At 38.4% G+C, this 18,666-nt stretch overlaps 1 protein-coding gene across 2 annotated transcripts in view; it reads left to right on the plus strand.

Moving 5' to 3' along the window:
- Positions 1–1,078: 1,078 nt before the first annotated feature.
- The window catches only part of si:ch73-211e3.1, a 120,036-nt gene continuing 102,448 nt past the window's right edge, over positions 1,079–18,666 (plus strand). For both annotated transcript variants that reach the window (XR_015495640.1, XM_087261002.1), the window contains exon 1: positions 1,079–1,413. Coding sequence is in view for 1 of the 2 variants with exons in the window: in XM_087261002.1 (XP_087117128.1) it covers positions 1,366–1,413 (48 nt within the window). In the remaining variant the exon portion in view is untranslated. The remainder of the gene's footprint in view (positions 1,414–18,666) is intronic.

Below are 18,666 nucleotides of genomic sequence, written 5' to 3' on the forward strand. Positions count from 1 at the left end.
TGTTTTATATTGTGTATTGAAGAGTGCAATTGCAAAAAAAAAAAAAAAACATGATTTTTGGAAATTACTAAAACTGGAGATTTTAGTGGTTTTCAGAAATTGTGATTTTACAGTGAGTAGAGATTTGAATGAAACATTTTTGAAAAATACAACTTTTTTTTAGAGGCAACTTTTCACAATCAAGAGATATAGTCCTACCAGCTTATTATCTGCATTAAACGTTTTTTTTACATTGATTAAAGAGATCATCTTCAAGACAGGACTTTCTGTATATGAAATGTGTATAAAAATCTATACTAAAATCAAAGAGAAACAGAAGTTACATTTTTTATGAATACCTCCTCATGTACAGGAATAGAGGTGAATAAGTTGGCAGAGAAGCTGACTTAAACTTGCTCAGAGAGAAGCACTGTTGCTGTCAAACACTGTTTAACTCTGTCAAAGTCAGTTTAATGGTGAAGGGATTGATCCAATAGGCCTATTGATAGAAAGTTTGTAAAGAAATGTCATGCTCCCTTATAAAAGTATTTTGTAGTATTTTCAAAATACAATTTTTTTATGTGTGGCTGCTGTATTTTGAAGTTCGTTTTTAAACATGTAAAACTGAGGTATTTTGTATTTTATGTTAAAATACATTTTAATCCCTGATTACAATGATTATAAACTTTATAATTACAGTCTTTTAGTGTCCCCTTAAATGATTCTTCTTTTTAAATGTGCCTTTAAATTTTTTGTTGTTGGTTTGGAGTAGTGTGAATTGTTCAGTAACTCACACGCAAAAGAAAAAAAAGGAAAACACACGCTGCTGAAGAGATTTAAAAGCTTCTAGTCACAGGGGTGAATCAAAATCCCCAGCAGCACTACTGTGAAAAGCCCGTGCGCGTGTAAACTAGAGCACACACACACACAGTCGCCAACCGGAGTCGCTGTGGAGGGAAGTGAAGCGATGTCCCTTTAAGCGCAGACGGCGAGCGGAGCGGAACATCTGCGTCTCCTCCTCCGTGACACCGCGTCCTATGGCCGGCTTGACTCCGCCCAGCAGTCAGGAAGATACAGAGCTCTCTGATCGTAAGTGGCCGTGTAGAGCGAGAGCTGATACAGACGTTTGTGTTATTAGTCCCTGTTCAAGAGAATCAACCTGACTGACGCTTGAGCGGAATGTCAGATTAGCCCGCGTTCGGACGCGCTTCTCATCATTCCACGTTGCTTTATCGCGCACGAGACTGGGCGATAAGCAGCATTTCCAGACTTCAATTAACCACATTCTATTACACTCCCATATCAGGCTTTTCTTTGTAAGACAGTTTACACATACTGAAACAAAGTGGATTTAACAGTGGCTACGTGGTTTACCCGCACTCCAAGATGCTTCTGGTCTCCCAGCGGCTAGAATCACCTCGCATGGACCCATTAGTGAGTTTACGAGTTTCATATTATTGGATTGCTTTGAATCGATGTTCAGCTTTTACAGCTTATGTGTTGCACTTTGTCAGTGCGCGCGCCTCGTACGCATCTCCACGCTGGCCTGTTTTTACGCATTGGGTTGCTTTTAAACTGTAACACCCCTGCTCTTACGCTCGAGGTCCACTGTGAAGTTTGGAAACTTGAGTAGAGAAATCCCAGGCTATTGTGTGCGTTAGATAAGGCAGACAGAGATTAGATGACAAGCTCGAGGGCTGCATCAAAGATTAACTGGCTCTGTCCGACTCGTTTACGCGCACATTCTGAGCAAGTTGCATTTACCACACAATTGATATTTTTGCTTGTCGTTTTTATTTTATTGTGACCTTTCCGACTAGTCATTGCATCTGAAATGAGATGGTGGCAGCTGAGTTATACAGGAGGTAACCTGTCTTTCTAATGAGCCTGCTAGTAACGATTCAGTTTTACTAATAACTCCCCAATGAATAGTCGCTACTTGCATCATAGATCCCTAATGAACTAAGCGTGCAGTTTATTTCTATTATCAGCTGAGGGGTTATTAGTCACTAATGGTATAGTGGCTAATAGAGGAATTACCGGTGGCGAATTGAATAGGCTCTATTGGAATAAGTAGGCTACTTCTAGATTATTGTGATTATTATGGTATACTTTCTTTGTGATTTTTGCTGAAAGGCTTACCTTAACACTAGCAGCCTGCTTTGACAAACTAGAGAATAGCAGGTTCAGAGATTGTATATCCTATCAGCTCAGTCATTTAAACGGGTGCCTTGCTTTATCGATGCATGTGCGACTTGCCGATTGGCAAAGCCCTTTGTTTTCATACATACGACTAAAGGCAACGCAGAGTCAGAGAGGTAGAAGACTCACACTGCTAGAGCAGCATGTGGTCTGCTTGTTGGAATGAAATGGCATTTATCAGACCCTCAGCGGGGCTGCGCTCGCTAACAAAAGACTGAAAACTGGGGGACTCGGAGGAGAGCGCGGCTCCGGGGCTGCGGGCGCTGTGTAAATCATCGCAAAATGAGCGATAATGTGAGTTTTCACTGTCGGAATTGCGGCTGCCTTTAAGCCTAGTGTTTAACAGTTAATGTGGATTGCCGAGAGATAAGAGAGACAGACGGTGGCTGAAATGTGGGACAGGACTGCCAGTGTGTCCAGGATTAAGCCGCGCTATAGCGGAATACGTAATGGGATTATAAAGGTGGCGGAGGGCTCGTTCACTCACAGAATAAGAAAGACTAGAAGGCGGCGTGGATTGACGTTTTTCCACATAAACAACCGCAAGAGTGTCTCTGTCTGTCTGTCTGTCTGTTTGTTTTAGTACACGCTTGAGATCCCGTGTAATTCAGTTTCTTGTCAATCAATAAACGAGTGCGATTTACGCGCAGCCCCTTTTCGCCTTTTCGCTTTGTCGTGGATTTGCCCAAACGCATTTCTGCAAGCTATTATTGAATTTCCACAGATTCTGCATGTTTATCACCGCTGGACAGTCCCATATTCTCAGTCTCACAAGTTTCCCTTTAAGTTCAGTCGGGAGTTTCCTCGAATCGACAAGCTTTGACAAATGATAAATGTGAGAGAAAAATTGGATGTGATTGTTAATAAAATATGAAGTAATGCTGTTACTGATTCAATCAGACCCGTGAACGAAAGCCGTTTGTTGACATGAGCCAATCATGAATTATTCATATTATTTTTTGGTGGTCCCTCCCACTAACTTAGTTGATCCCAGGTTAAGGGGTTTGATCTTTTGAATTAGGTCATTAAGAGAAAGAAGCTTGGTTAATAAATGTATTTTCAGACAAGACAAGCTAAAGTAGAGTCATCATACATGTTAGGGCTCCACGATACATTGAAAAAATCTAACATTGCAATATTTTGATGTTTTGCGATACATATTGCGATATGGTGAATTCCACCAGATAACTTATTCAGTTACAGTATAATGGAAAAATACAATCAATTTAATCGTTATTATAGTTACAAATGGTACAATTTCTTGCGCCTGAATGTTTTTAAAAATCTTTATACATTCACAGGCCTCAAAACAAATTTGAATGCTACATTATAACACAAGATTGACATTGTATAACCTGCGACGTGACTACTGCAAATGGTCACATTGGAATATTGATGCTAAAATGATTCATTGTGCAGTCCTAATACATGTAATAAAATAGTAATACAAGTAATTAATGTAATATAATATATAGCCTGCACACTGGTCCAAGACAGCTCTTTTCCTCACAAGGCTGATAAAACACAACAAAATCAATTAAACATTTAAATATTCTCACAGAAAATCTTTTTTTAGATAGAAATATTGTTTATTGTATTTTTGGATGCAACTTTGGTGAGCAGAACAGACTTCCTTCAACACTTTTGACTGGTGTATAACCAGTATTTCAGTAATAAATATGTTGATGAAAGGTTAAATGTATAAAATCCAGAGTTAGGCTAGTTGTTTCTCTGGCATCTAGAATCAGAGTTGTAGATTTCCCGCACCGGATCTTTCTGCTCCACTCAATTTGAACTGATCTGTGGCCAAATGAGTCAGTGCTCTTTGAAGCTGCTGTTGACGGATGAATAAAAGGGCCGGAGTGGAATGCGCGCGCCACTCTTCAGATCTCGTGCACGCACCGAGCGCTTCACTGTAATGCGAGCAGCACTTGTGAATACACTTGGATCTCACCTCAAAGTTAGGTGAAAGTTTAAAACAACACATCCAACTTTTATCTTACCGACGTTCCTGGATGAGATCACTGAGTCAGGGCTTGTGTGAAGGAATTTAACTCTGAGGGTTTTTTTTTTCTTTGTAGAAAGGCGATGTTTGTGAGTTCAAAAGCAGTCTTCAAAGAGAGACTCAGCACACCCTCATACCACAAAGTACGATCGCTCTGTCATTTTCCTCCGCTAACTAAGAATCGTTCTCAGTGCATCACCTTGAGGAACTGTTTTTTCCTTCGTGAGGAGACAAGGATGAAATTGTGCTGATTTGCAGAGCGAGCCATATGGTGGATCGAGGAGAGCGATAAGGATGGGAGGGAGAGATGGAGATAGCAGGGTGTTGAAGTGATTCTCATCTAGACAAAGAAAGACGGGAGAAAGGTTGTGCTGTCCTAGGCCAGATGTTTTGTTGTGGCAGTACATGGACATTTCTTCTTCATTGGCATAAGTGTTTATGCTTAGCATGGGCTCGAGTACTTTGAAAGTTGAATGAAGGATAATTCATGAAAATATGTTAATTGAATATTGCTATTTTGAGAAGAAGCCATATTTTTTGGGATACATACTTTGTGATTATGACATTTTTTTATTGTTTAAAAATAAAAGATACAGGTTTGTTATTAAATTGTATGAATTAGACTATGCAATCTCATACATTTTAGCAGATTTGATCATTTTGGTAATAAAAAATGTTTGTCTGCTTGTTTAGTCTTGGTAGGTAATGGTTAATGAACTCTCTATCCCTAATGGGTGGGTCCATTTAAAGCTTTAAAGCATGTAATGAAAGTAGCATCTTCTGTAATACATTCTGTAATACATAGCTTGTGGTCTTTAAACACTTTTTTTTAGTAGATCAATATCAAACTGTCAACATTAGTCATGTAGAAAAAATACATTTTAAATTTGCTTACAGAGTGTCTCTTTCCAACTTGGGCATCTTTAGTCTTGTTTACCTTAAGCTTTTTATGCATATTTCAAAGAAAGCTTGCTAGTTTCAGCAAAGATCTTTGGTATTTGTAAAAAAAAAGGAACTGAGAAAACAAAAGGGTGAATGAGAGGAAAACGCATGGGCTCTTGGCCCATGGAGGGAAACCCTCATGTGTTTCTGTTATCACACTGGCTTCCTGAGTTAGCGTCAGTTGGCGAGAAGGACAGAGTGTGCGAGTTAAGGTGAGGAGAGGAGAGAAAAACTGCATCACTGTGATCAGGCAAGACCTCATCAGGAAATAACAGTGTTGCCTAGGGATGAAAAACAAACAGGAGCACATTCAGAATACTGGCCCGAGTCATTTCTTCTCCTGCCTCCAACACTTTGCACAAAAACTCAGTCAGAGGTACTAGACTAGAGAACACTCACCTCCGAGCTTTGTAAGTGACTCTCACCGGAAACCCCTGCGTCTCTTTGACACGCTGAAGAAAGTGTACAAGCACCTGATTTTTTTTTGTGTGTGAGGTGAAAGCAAAATCAGTGGCACAGCAGTGAATGAGAAAATGAAGTCTAAATGTGAAAGCCTAAATTGCTGAATGAACCCGAGAAGCAGAGCCTGGCAACAAGGAAACATATGCCGGCACTAGAGAAAACGTCAGGGGACGTGAAGGCTATAAAGATAGAGACTGCTTACTTTACCTCTGACAATCAACTACTGTAAAGCCCCCTGTGAACTCGGCATCTGTTATGGCTTGACAGCCCAAAGGAACATCATTCATTTGGTGAACGATTTTAGCTGCATCAGCAGCAAGAAAAAAAAAATGCTTTAAAAAGTTGCTTACTCTCCACACACCGATTTGGGAACAACCGCAGCCAAGTTTCTGTGCAGATATGTGAGAAATTTATGACTGGTTTCAAAGCTCTGAGCAAAGTTGTTCTCTTTCTCAATGTTATTGCTTATCCACTGAGGGTGAATAAGGCTAATAGTTCATTTGATGTGCTGCCATCCTTGGTGCAAAATGGATGATCTTATTTGTTGTTTTGCATATGTTAGCATCCTTTGATGTTTGTTAAAAATTAATAAATAAATCCACCTTTACTTTTTTTTATGACATTAGGGTCAACTCAAAACTTTCTTGACTTTAGGGTCAACTCAAAACTTTCTTGACTTAAAGTCAACTCAAAAGTTTCTTGACTTTAGGGTCAACTCAAAACTTTCTTGACTTTAGGGTCAACTCAAAACATTCTTGTTAGTCTATTACTTTACAATGAAGCCAATCTGTCAGTTTTTTTTCTGATAAATCAGTTTTTTGAATGTACCTCTAATATGTAATAGTCTGGCTAAATTCGGTCACCGCAGAAGAATATCATTTCCTGCTCCTGCATCACTGTCTCTTTAGCTCCACCCTGCCATTTATGCATTCAATAGGCAAATAATGAGAAGCAAAGCAAGTCTTGTCGGAATCCAAACGATAAAGATGGCTCTGACAATAAGACTCAGTTCCTCAAAGAGCTCAAAAACATGAGGCTAGGTAATTTGAAGATACCAAGTTGTTCCTCCTCCAACTTGTCTTTAAGACAAGACTTGTATACAAGAAAATCTTGTATATTGATTTGCTGAATCTCTCCCTGAATATATCTGTAGATATTGGATTGGTGTTAAGGAGAAAATAAATAAACATCAAGATGCGGCCAATGCCAAAATGTGGAAAGTCTTTGAATGGCTTCTGATCCCAGCAGTAGTTCTTTCTGATAGCGCCAGTAAGATCTTGGTCCTTTGTTCACTTCAGTCAACTGCAGATTCATTGACAAACCAGGCACAATTGCTGGATTTTCAGGAACAATAAAACTAAAAGATGATGCTGCGCTTTGATGCGAAAATAATGGCACCCCACATAAGTATGAATAACTGGATTTATTTGGACACTGGTTCTGTCTGTCAATATCTTCCATCTATCAAGATGTAGACTGTCAAACATACATCCAGAAAATGACATTAGTCGGCACACAACTGTTCTGACCGAAATTTGATTCAACGTTTTATTGAATGTTTATTATTGAGCTGACAACCTGACACCATTTCAAAAATGTGTTCAGATGAAAGGGGCCAAAACAGTACTGTAAACAGCATATAATTTCTACATTATTTGTTTTTTGATATCAGAAAATATTGCAGAATAAATAGAAGGGCCCTTAATGACCCATTTAAGCAGTATTTAATTCGTAAAACACAGAGGCCCAGTTTCACAAACAGGGCTTCGATTAAGCCCGGACTAGGCCTTAGTTTAATTAGGCTATTTAAGACACATTTATAAAAAAAAATGGCCTTAGAAAAATATTACTGGTGTGCACCTGGAGACAATAAAAATTACATTGACATGTTTAAAGACATCTCACTGCAAGTTATTTTGAGTTTCGACAGCTCAAGCATGCAATTTAATCCTGACTTGCCTTAAACCTTGTTTGTGAAACCAGGGGAGAGTGAAGTAAAATAACGAAGATTACATGTAAAAAACAACAACAAAAAAAACAAGTTAAAACAATGAGAAATGGAAATCTCCACATAGTCACTAAATGACATCACCCTTACAAATTTGCAGGACACAGTTTGTTCTGATTATTTTGCATTGCTCTAGGGGAACAGGACTGTTTCCTTGGCTAAGTAGCTGTAATGGTGTTTGTGTGCATGCTTTGCATTCCATTTAGTCTCTGTCGTTTTCTTTGTGCGTGTATCTTTCTCATTTGCATGACTAATTCAGTAGCATACATATATAAGATCATTCAAGATCATTCGATTCCCTCTTCTCTCATTATCTGACTCTGTTGCAACACTGTCTGTCTATAGTCTCACCGCATGGAATACAGGTCTTTGTTTGGCACCAGCAGTGGCTTCCCGCTTGCATCATCATTACACTCGCAGACTGTAATGAACCTGTGGCTCCTTTTGGAGAATGCAGGCATGTACTCAGGGTAGATGAGATACAGTTTGTTTTACCTTCCACCATAAGCTCTATAAGAAACTAACAGTGATGAAATTAGCTGCAACTCTTCTTTGATCAGAAACATAAAGCGAGAATATTGAATAGTCTAGAAAGCATTGCCAGAACATCGCTGCAGAAAGTGCATGTACTGTTGAAGGGCAACAAGACAGTGATTGAATGGGTGACAAAAATGTTCACTGCACAGCATATGATCGATTAGCCACGTTTTAACGCTTCCCTTTGTAATATAAACATTCGCTTTTAGGCGAACTGTCCTTTTGAAGGCTGCTTTAAACTGCGTGTGTATGCATTGATTGTGCAGTGTGATCTTAAAGATTTAGACAAGGCATGCTTTGGATAGATTTAAATACCGGCGCCTTTACAAACCCCCAATATTTGCATTGTTTGGATTTTTTTAACATACACTACTGTTTTAATCTGTTTTAAATATTTGTTTAAATGTAATTTATTCCATCGTTCTGTCGATTTGTCCTACCTTGTCTTATTTGTCCTACTTAATATTCAAAAAGCAAGTAGCACGTTTTGATGATGCAATATGCTACCCTTCAGAGTTTGCTACAAGTGTGAATTGTAATGCGGAGTAGAGTGATATGAAGATAAAATGTTGCCCTAACCTACCTAATCCCTAACCCCAACCTCAAAACCATTCAAATACAGTGTTATGTAACGGATCTGCTTTCCACTCAATAACACCGAGACGACATCAAGATGGTAGCATAAAGGTTGGTTAATACTTTGTGTTGAGTGATAGCCTTGACCCATGGTGCCTGCCTTACGCGTTGCCGTGCATTTATACTTCTGCATGCTGTTAGTGTTGCTCTGCAATAACACTTCCGAAATGCTAGCTGGCAGTAGGTTTTTATGTTGCTCTGTGTCAAGTTTTTTCGCGGGTGTTTTGTTTTTTCTGAACACTACCTAAATGTACATGTAGCTAAGACTCGCTCAGGTGGGAACCGGCAGACGTGCACCAACTTTAATCATTAGGTAAATACAAAATAAAAGTTTCCATATGGAGCTTCTTTATGAAAACACTCGCTCCATTGGGCTCACGCGACTCTCATTCTCACCCACACTCGTCACCAATACCAAGCCAACCAATCACAAAGCTTGTGCTACATGCTATTGCGATGTGTAGTTACACTTTTTTTTTTTTAAAGCTGAGCACCAGCGTTGGCATGAGCCATGTGACAGCACAAATCTGATGGGTAGGATCAAATGTCAGGACATCAGTCACAATTTACAATAAGGTTTCATTAGTTAATGTGATGTAACTAAGATGAAGGATGAAGGTTACTTGTGTAGCATTTAATAACTATAGTTCCACATTTACAAATGGCTTATTAAAATAAATGATAAACAGTGATAATCTCTGAACATTTTACTCTGAGAGCCAATCACACTGCAGAAATCTGCAGCAATGAAATCTTAAAGTGTGTTGGTATTAGAGATGTACCAAATTTTTTGCCACTGAAAATTTAGCGGCCGAAAATATGTTATGCCATTTAATGGACCCTCTAATTTTTGTGGCTTCAGTCATTATTGGGATAACCTTTTAAACCTGGAAGTATTAACAGTGAATATCGAAATATATAGCGTTATCATTCAATTTGGAAAACAATTATCGAGATTGCATTTTTGCTATATCGCCCAGCCCTACTTGTTAACAGTAGTTAATGCACTGTGAGTTAACATAAACTAGCAATGATTGTATTTGCATTCCATAACATTAACCAACATGAGCTAACACTGTAATAAATGTATTGTTCATTGTTTGTTCATGTTAGTAAATGGATTAACTAACGTTAACTTAATACAACTTTATTGTAAAGTGTTACCGTTACTCCTGTGATGGCTATTAAATTTAATATATCCTTGATGAAAACAAGAATTCATTTATTAAAAATAAAGGTCTTACCAACACCAGACATTTTAATTTGAAGCCATTAGCATCAAAATCAGCAAGAAAATCATCTGAACCAATTCCTTTATCTCTTTGTCTCATTACTGCCGTTCTTGTGGACCAAACAACTCAAAAACATATGCTGATACACTAATAGTCTTTGCTCCATTCTCCTCACACATCTATACTTAATTACTCTGAGACGTGATAAAAACGTGTGACACCGACAGGACAGGCCCTTACCATCAAGTTTAGAGGCTTGAAGCCAACAGCAAATGAAAAGGCAATTATGCTTAAATTGAACAGAGCGGCTATTAAACACTTATATCAATTATAAAGACTCCACCCTTCTACTGACTGGGGTCACCAAGGTCAAGAAGACCATGCTCTGTGGATGGAGATCGCTTGTATATGTGTGTGTAACCCGAGTCATTGGGCAAACCACAGTCTGCCTTGGTAAAACATTATGTCTGGATCAAGTTACTCAATGAACCCTACGCCACAATCTGTTACTATGGGCTTGCAAACGGACACCTGTGTTCCAGTATGGGACCATTACTGCCATAGTGGCACTCTCACTGACCTCACTGCTTACTAAAGAAAAAAAAGATGAATTAAAGAAAGGAAGGAAATAAAAAGAAAGATAAAATGCATGTGGGTGTATTCGATGAACACAAGAGGAACAATGGAAAAATCCTAGAAAAAGTAGGTGTCTATCCATCTTTACGGAAAGCAAGCAGATGAAAGTGGCAAGCACACACTTGTGATCAAACGTAGATGCACACACACACACACACACACACAGGCTCTGTTAATGGATGACACAAGGGAGGAGGGAGGAGGAGGGAATGACCTAGAATACCACTCGCAGACAAGACAACAACGAAACAATGTAGAAGACAGCCCATAATACTCACTAATTCGCCACCGTAACCAGATAGATCGTTAGCCCAATCGCCTACGTGCGGCAGTCATGGATCATTTTAATTCCACATATATTACTTGGTTTCTGTCACCGAGCACACACATGGATAAAAATGTCTTTGTGTATGAATAAATAAAATCCTTCCCCTACCATCTCCACTAATTAATAATTTACACCCTATTCCATTTGTATCCCTTAGAAAGAAGTAGGAAAAAGATCGCACTTGTGAAAAGCTGCCAAGGTTACTACGACAACTGCTTCTGGGAATGAGTGCATTATGAAGTGCCAGGAATTCTGGGTATTTTTACTTTGGACCGCAGATGAAAGCGCAGCCGTTCGCGTGCATTCTAATGGGCATGATCACTGTCTTGCAGGACCATTCATCACGGTGTATCGCAGTGACACATTCAAACGAGAAACATTTACTTGTCCTTTTGTTGCAACACGGTTTCTTTTGAAGTCTTGTGAGTCACAGCACTGATTAATCTTCAGATGCATCTGCGTTCAGCTGCACACTCGGAAGAACTTTTAGCAGTCTCTCTTTCTCTGTTTTTCAACCCCTGTTTGTCATGCCTTTTTTGGCTTACTGAATATCCTGTTTTACTCAGCAATTTTCATATTTCATTAAAGGAACACTACACTTTTTTTTTGGAAAAGGCTTATTTTACAACTCGAGTTAAACAGTTGAGTTTTACCATTTTTGAATCCATTCAGCTTATTTCCAGGTTTGGCAGGAACACTTTTAGCTTAGCTTAGCATAAAGCATTGAATCAGATTAGACCATTAGCATCTCGCTCATATGTCAAAAAAGTTTTATAATTCTACTATTTAAAGCTTGGATCTTTTGTATTTATATCATGTAATAAGTTAAAAGTTGCCAATTTTTCATTGTGGCATGATATTACCTGTCAAAATGATATTATGCAGCACCAGAAAACAATCCTCAGCCAGGTAAATAAGTAATAGTACTGTGTAATATCATGTGCCTGCTGCAGTCATGGTACTTCAGCAAAGTTCCTTGGTTAATACATCAGAATAAGAATATAGTTTCTGTCCAAAAAAAAAAGAAAACAACTAGAAAATGGCAGCTTTTCACATTGTCAGTCTTTATATGCCATGTAATTGCAGAAGAGTCCACCTTTAAATGGGAAAAGTAATAAAAATCTGTTTTTTTTTTTTTTTTTTTTTTTTTAGATAGAGAGAGAAATGCTAATGGTCTAATCCAATACAATTATTTATGCTAAACTAAAAGTGCTCCCGCCAGACTCACCTTCACACGGTTACATGGCCCACGCCGTGGCAGGCACCGACGCTGACATGCACCTCTCAAAAAATTTAACCACATGTCGCAACAACGGGTAGCACAAGACTGAGTCCCATAAAGGAACTCCAGGTGAAAACTTTTCATCTGTTTTGCATTTACCTTATGATTGCCTGTCCTCCAGTTCCCCCCTCTGAATGAGCAAGTTTGAGCTACTTGTAAATTAAGGTAGCCTTCAGAAAAAAAACGAAACACCCATGAAAAAACTTGACACAGAGTAACATAAAAACCTACTGCCAGCTAGCGTTCCGGAAGTGTTATTGCAGAGCAACAAAAACAGTACGCAGAAGTATAAATGCACGACTAGGCGCAAGATTGACGCCATGATTCACGGCGATCACTCAACACAGAAGCATACTGTAAATCAGCCTTAAGATTGGCTGAATAAATTAATACATGGTAAAACAGGAGCTGTAAAATGACTCTATTTCCAAAAAAAAAGTCAGTGTTGCTTTAAATAACATGGATTGGGCTTTTAAAATCAAGTTAGCAAATGACCAGAAGAAATTCTATTGTTGTTAGATAAAGTTTTGTTTATCACCAAGTGTGAAACAAATGGCAAAATTAAAAATTTTTCTGTGAGTCAGCCTCTGAAAAAGTACTGGCAGTTTCGGAAAGATAGGTCACACTCCAATAGTGTAATGGCTCAAGTGCAAAAGAACCTACTAACCTAATAAAGTTTCAATTGCCATTTTTTTAATCATATAAAAAATCTAATAAAAAAAGTATTATCAAATATTTAATTCGAAGTGGTCAGCCAAATGCCAAGTATTTCTATCTGTTAAAAACATGTGTTTAAATTCTTTTTGTGACCACTTGTATTTGAATTTCATTAAGACCCTCCCTTTTATTTGTCACTTTTGCATCAGTGCTCAGTGCCACATACAAGAACTATAAATAATGACTCCATGTTATGTTTTGGTACAACACAACAAAATGAAATAATATTGTGAAGTAAACATTCATTCATTCATTTTCCTTCCACTTAGACCCTTATTTATATGGGGTCACCACAGCAAAATGAACCGCCAACTATTCCGGCATATGTTTTACGCAGCGGATGCCCTTCCAGCCACAACCTAGAATTGGGAAACACCCATACACTCTCACATTCACACACGCACTCATATACTATTTCCAATTTAGTTCGTCTAATTCACTTAGAGTGCATGTCTTTAAACTGTGGGGTAAACTGGAGCACCCAGAGGAAACCCACATGAACATGGGAGAGCATGCAAAGTTTACACAGAAACGCCAACTGGCCCAGCCAGGATAGCGACCTTCTAGCTATGAGGCGACAGTGCTAACCACTAAGCCACAATGCCGCCCTGACATAAACATTATAAAAGCAATAATAAGGACTACTCTCCAATAGTGAAACATTTTCAACCACATTAAACAGGCTGCATAAAATATTTTTTTTCTCATCTGTGATATACGAGTTGAAAATGTGTAGAACTTTTTGACTGACAGAAATTCATTTCTATGGAAATCCGTAGCACTTTCTGAAGAGTTTTGTGCATATTTGTCAGCTTGAATGCATGCAGTATGTCAAGAAACCAGACAAGCAAGGTAGAAACTACATGCATTTAATATAAGAGCTACAGATATAGACAGTCCTAAGACCTATAGTCTTGGATATGGACAACAAAAGCAACAACAAATAAAGTGCTTATTGTCAAATCATTTATGTTCAAGAAACTCTGCACAAACCACTGTGTCTCTGGCTCTTGTGGGTTTTTTCCCCTCCACTGTTTAAGTTATTTTTAGAGAACATGGGAATTGAGAGCGTGAGATGCTCATTTCGGTGGAGGGCCAAGCTCATGTCGCACTGTGATTGCATTCCAGCGACAGACTCTCTTTATGACAGGAAAGACAAGAAGGGAGGGAGAGAGAAAGAGTGAGTGTGTGTGTGAGAATGAGAGAGAGATGGATAATGAATCATTCACTACAAAAACCATTTAAAAATCAGTCATACTTGTCTGACTCTCTTCCCTTGCCTGCATTCTTCAGCCATTACCAGAATATTAAAACATTTGTTTCCAGAAGCAAACTGAGAATCCTACTAGGGCTGGTAAAACGGGCTGTAAATCTGATTGTGTGCGTGGTTGAGGAGTCTGTTTGTACTGCAGGTGGCGGCTAGAGGGGTTTTATAAGTAACTTAACCTCCTGTCCCATGAGCCCTAGAAACAGATGATGATGTAATTGAGAGCCGGGTCATTAGGTAAAGCTGGGTTTGCCAAAGCTCTGGATTTCCATGGCACAGTTCACATTTAACTGGATGCTTTCTCTTAAACACTTTAGGGAAATATCCTAGGAGTTTATATGCTCAGTGTGCGAATTATACATTGACGATCGAGGGGGGTCAACTTTTTCAGTAGTAGTTCGGTAATACATGCTTCAGTGAATCTAATTCATGAATGTATTCAAATTCTAATCTAATTTATTTATTAAAGTTTTTAGTGTTTTGAGGGATATTTAGTAACTATTTTTAAGGTTCCCATAGGTCAAACTATACAGATTATGTGTCTATTTTTTTTTCTTAGGCTACATGCTGATTTAAACACCTATTTTACAAGAAATGTGTTTTGTGAATACTTAAGATGTCTATCGATGTTCTACAACTGTCAGTTTCATACTGTTAAATGATAGTTTTCCTAGCATTGATTGGCGCGATTATGCATTCACAATGGTATAAACTGTTATAGGGGGATCAAATGTATATTTAAATTATACATTTTTAATTATTAATATTTAAGATCTAGATCAGAGATCAGAAGAAGTTATTTCTTACTATTAAAGGTGCTGACCCCACCCGCCATACATCTTGTTTTGATGTCCTTCCCCCTGAATCAAGCATTAATTAGGGGAGTCAATGCCCCAAACACCCTTGTAATTCGCAACCTGTATATACATGATTTTCTTACATGCACTGTAAAATATGCAGGGTTCCACACAATTAATTCACGTTGTACCAACACAAATTGATTAAGTTAACTTAACACTTTTAACAAATTTATGTGGATTGAACATAAAAAATTAAGTTGTCCCAATGAAATCTCAAGAATTGTGTTGTTTCAGCTCGTTTTAATTAAGTAGTTTAAACAAGTAAAAAGAAAACTTTTTTTTGAGTGTAGATTATTTTTTTTGTCCAGTCTAATTATCTTACATTGTTTAAGGGTGTTTAAATACCTGCCTTTCCTTTTGGTGGGGTTCGTTTGGCTGGTGTGAATGCATCAATCGCACTCGAGTGTGCATCAAAAAGCGGACCAAAAAAGCGTATCGAGACCTTCTTGAAGACGTGGTCTTGGTACACTGACAAACGAACCGTTGAGTGGTGAGAACATGATCCAAGCTAAAACAGACCCAACTGCAAAAAGTACTGCGCCTTTTTGGACTAATCCAGCTGCCATAGTCCAATGCACTCTCCCATTTAATGGTGGGTGGAGGAAAAATATTTGTTGACAGCAGCTTTGCGAACAATTTTAAACAGAGAGAGAGCAGGAGAAACATTACCTGAGGCATTGTTGGTAATATTTCCGAAAGATAACATTGTCGCAGTTTAGCAAAATTAATTCACGCCTTCTCTTGAAGTGACTTCATCGCACCTTCGCATTTTGCAATGCATTAAAACCTTGTTTTCCAGCCGCAGCCACACTTCATTCTTGAAATTTATACTTTGTCTAAAGTGATGTGTACAAACCATATATACACATATATAGTCGTCTTTCCATAATAAAAAGCAGTATTTTGTGTCTGCAGGTTTGTTTACTTGCAGGAGTTCCATTGGCATTATCCTGCATGTTAACTCTGGCCAATCAAAAAGCAGTTTAGGAAGCACGTTTAATTACGTATGGCAAATGAGTGTTGTAGATTTTGTCACATGACTACATTTTGGTTCTTTTCAACTGTTTCGGACCAAAGCAATCAGTGTGATGTGAAAAGGACTCAAAAACGGCTGAAAAATACGACAATGTATTATTTTTGCCCTTGGTCTGGACCAAATGAACCAAATCACACATGTGAAAGCACCCTAAAATAAAGAAGCATTTTCAGGCAAGTGCAAACTTTTGTTTTGATTTCAGAAATAATATGTCAATGTTAAATGGAATTACTTTTTAAAAAGCGAAAATTACCTGCCAATGAAAGTTAATTTCTGACCAAATACAATATAATTAGACTTATTTCACTTGTAGGCAATTCAGTTCAATTCACCTTTTGGTTACCGGGATCAAACTGTTGTGAACAGAGGACAGTCGTTTGTGCACGTATATTTTTCCATCTATTTTTTATCATGCACACCCTAAAGTATTTTTGAAGGGGTTGCTCTAATGGCTTCAATCACTGTTTGGCCCAGATTTCCTAAACCCCGGAGAGCTCTGAGATGAATTAATTCGCTAAAGACCCTGCCGAAACCACAAAATAGGCCGAGACATCAAAGTGGTGGATTTCTTGTGCGTTTGTTATCAGAAATTAGTGTATCTATAAGTCAGCAGTGGTGTTTTGCACGTTTTTTAGGAATGAGACAGCGCTCGGGTTTATCTGCTATCAATTTGACGTGTTGCTCATAAAGAGTTTATCGTTACGGTAAACATTGCCATAATTTGTGTCAAAAGCGAGCTCCCTAACAACCGGGAAGAGAACAGCAGATGAGATTCACTTCAGTTACTTGGCTGTCAAATGCAAGATCAATATCTGCCTTGATACAGGTGAAAATTTCCTCATTGGTAACAAAAAGCTTATCTCGCACTTATCTCCTCAGAGTCGGCTTTATTCTCCACGAGTAATTGGCTTTGAGTCAAGCCGTATCCAGCATGTCTGTGGAAATGACGCTCTCAGAAGTAGTGAGCGGCTGTCTCGCAGTGCGTTTCAGTGTTGTTTGCTGTTGCGACAGAGCTGTGGGTGGAAAGGAGGAACATATTTCTACCTCGCTCAGACGTCCAAAACAAACAGCATTATGAAGGCTGGAACTACTCTCTGTTAGGACCAAAATTCCACAGCTACCATGCAGCCAGGGAATCTCTCTCTCTCTCTTTTCTTCTCTCACTGAGATTTAAACATTTTTTCCAAGGGATTTTAAAGGGATTCCTTGGCCAACATCAACAGTTGTGCACCTTGTTCTGGTGCAATAGCAATAGATATCGCTGTTTCTGTTCAATAGGACAATCGACGGCCGGTGAAAGGGAAAAATTGGTGGGGGGAGAGGGGGGTAAATAATATTAGCTTTGTAAAGCTCCCACTACATCTGCTTGACAGGGCATTCACACTAATCCTAACAGCTGTCTGAACAGAGCAACATAGGGACGGGGGCTTTATTAAAAGGTTTTTTCCAGAGTTCAGTCAAGGTAGTGCAGTGTCCTGAAAGAAAAAAGTGTGTGAGGGTAAAATCAGGTCTGTCTTGTGTACAACAAGCTGTGGTTGAATTTGTGTGATAAGCAAGCCCTTAGGTTTGTGCCGCTACCAATAATAACTGATTAATTGGATAGATTTGGACCAGTTTAAAAGTGTCGTACACTCATGCACACTTTTCAAAATTTGTAAGATTCTGTTTAAAGGGATAGTTCACCCAAAACTGAGAATTCTGTAATCATTTACTTTTACTGTACTTGTCACAAATCAGTTTGACTTTCTTTATTCTGTTGAACAGGAATGTGTTTTGAAGAAAGCTAGAAACTTGTAACCATAGTATTTGTTTTTCCTTCTATGAAAGTCATTGTTTTCAGACTTTCAGCTTTCGTCAAAATTTCTTTGTTGATGTTTAACAGAATAAAGAAATAATAGGAGAGCAGTTTTTACAGCGGCTCTGAGAGCTGTGTGTAAGTGGAGGATTTATAGTCCATATTGTAGTGATATAACTGTAAACGTAGTAACTAAATCATTTTGACTTAGGTATGTCTTTAAACACTGAAAGAGTATTGCTGACGATACTGTAGATAACTTTGCCATCTAAATAAACATAAACAAAGAACACTGATCACACACTTAGCAAATCCGTAGAGACAGAACGATCAACACCAACTGGAACCGCATCTTTTTTAAAAGAAGACGAATTCTAAATTTAGATTTCACCATTTCCAGATGAGAAAAGCTCTCGCGTAAAATTTTTTCTTTACAAACATATTTTTGTCACGTGTTAGTAGACCACTGTAATCCACACATGTGGGTCCACACACGAGCGGCGTCTCATCGCAGGGAAACAGAAACAAAACCTTCGTTTTGGCACATTTATGAACGCAACACTGATGACCCATGTTTTCAAACAATTCTTCTTCTACTTGTTTTATCTACGGTTGGCAACATGTAAGAGGTAAAAAGAGTCTTCGAACCTATATCGTGCAATATTAAAAAAGTTGCAGCTCATTCACAATAGAGCACGCTGATTGGTTTGAACCAAGTCTTTTTCATGAATTTATAGATGTG

Source organism: Danio rerio, chromosome 7 (assembly GCF_052040795.2).
Source record: "Danio rerio strain M-AB ecotype USA chromosome 7, GRCz13ab, whole genome shotgun sequence".
Lineage (NCBI taxonomy): Eukaryota > Metazoa > Chordata > Actinopteri > Cypriniformes > Danionidae > Danio > Danio rerio.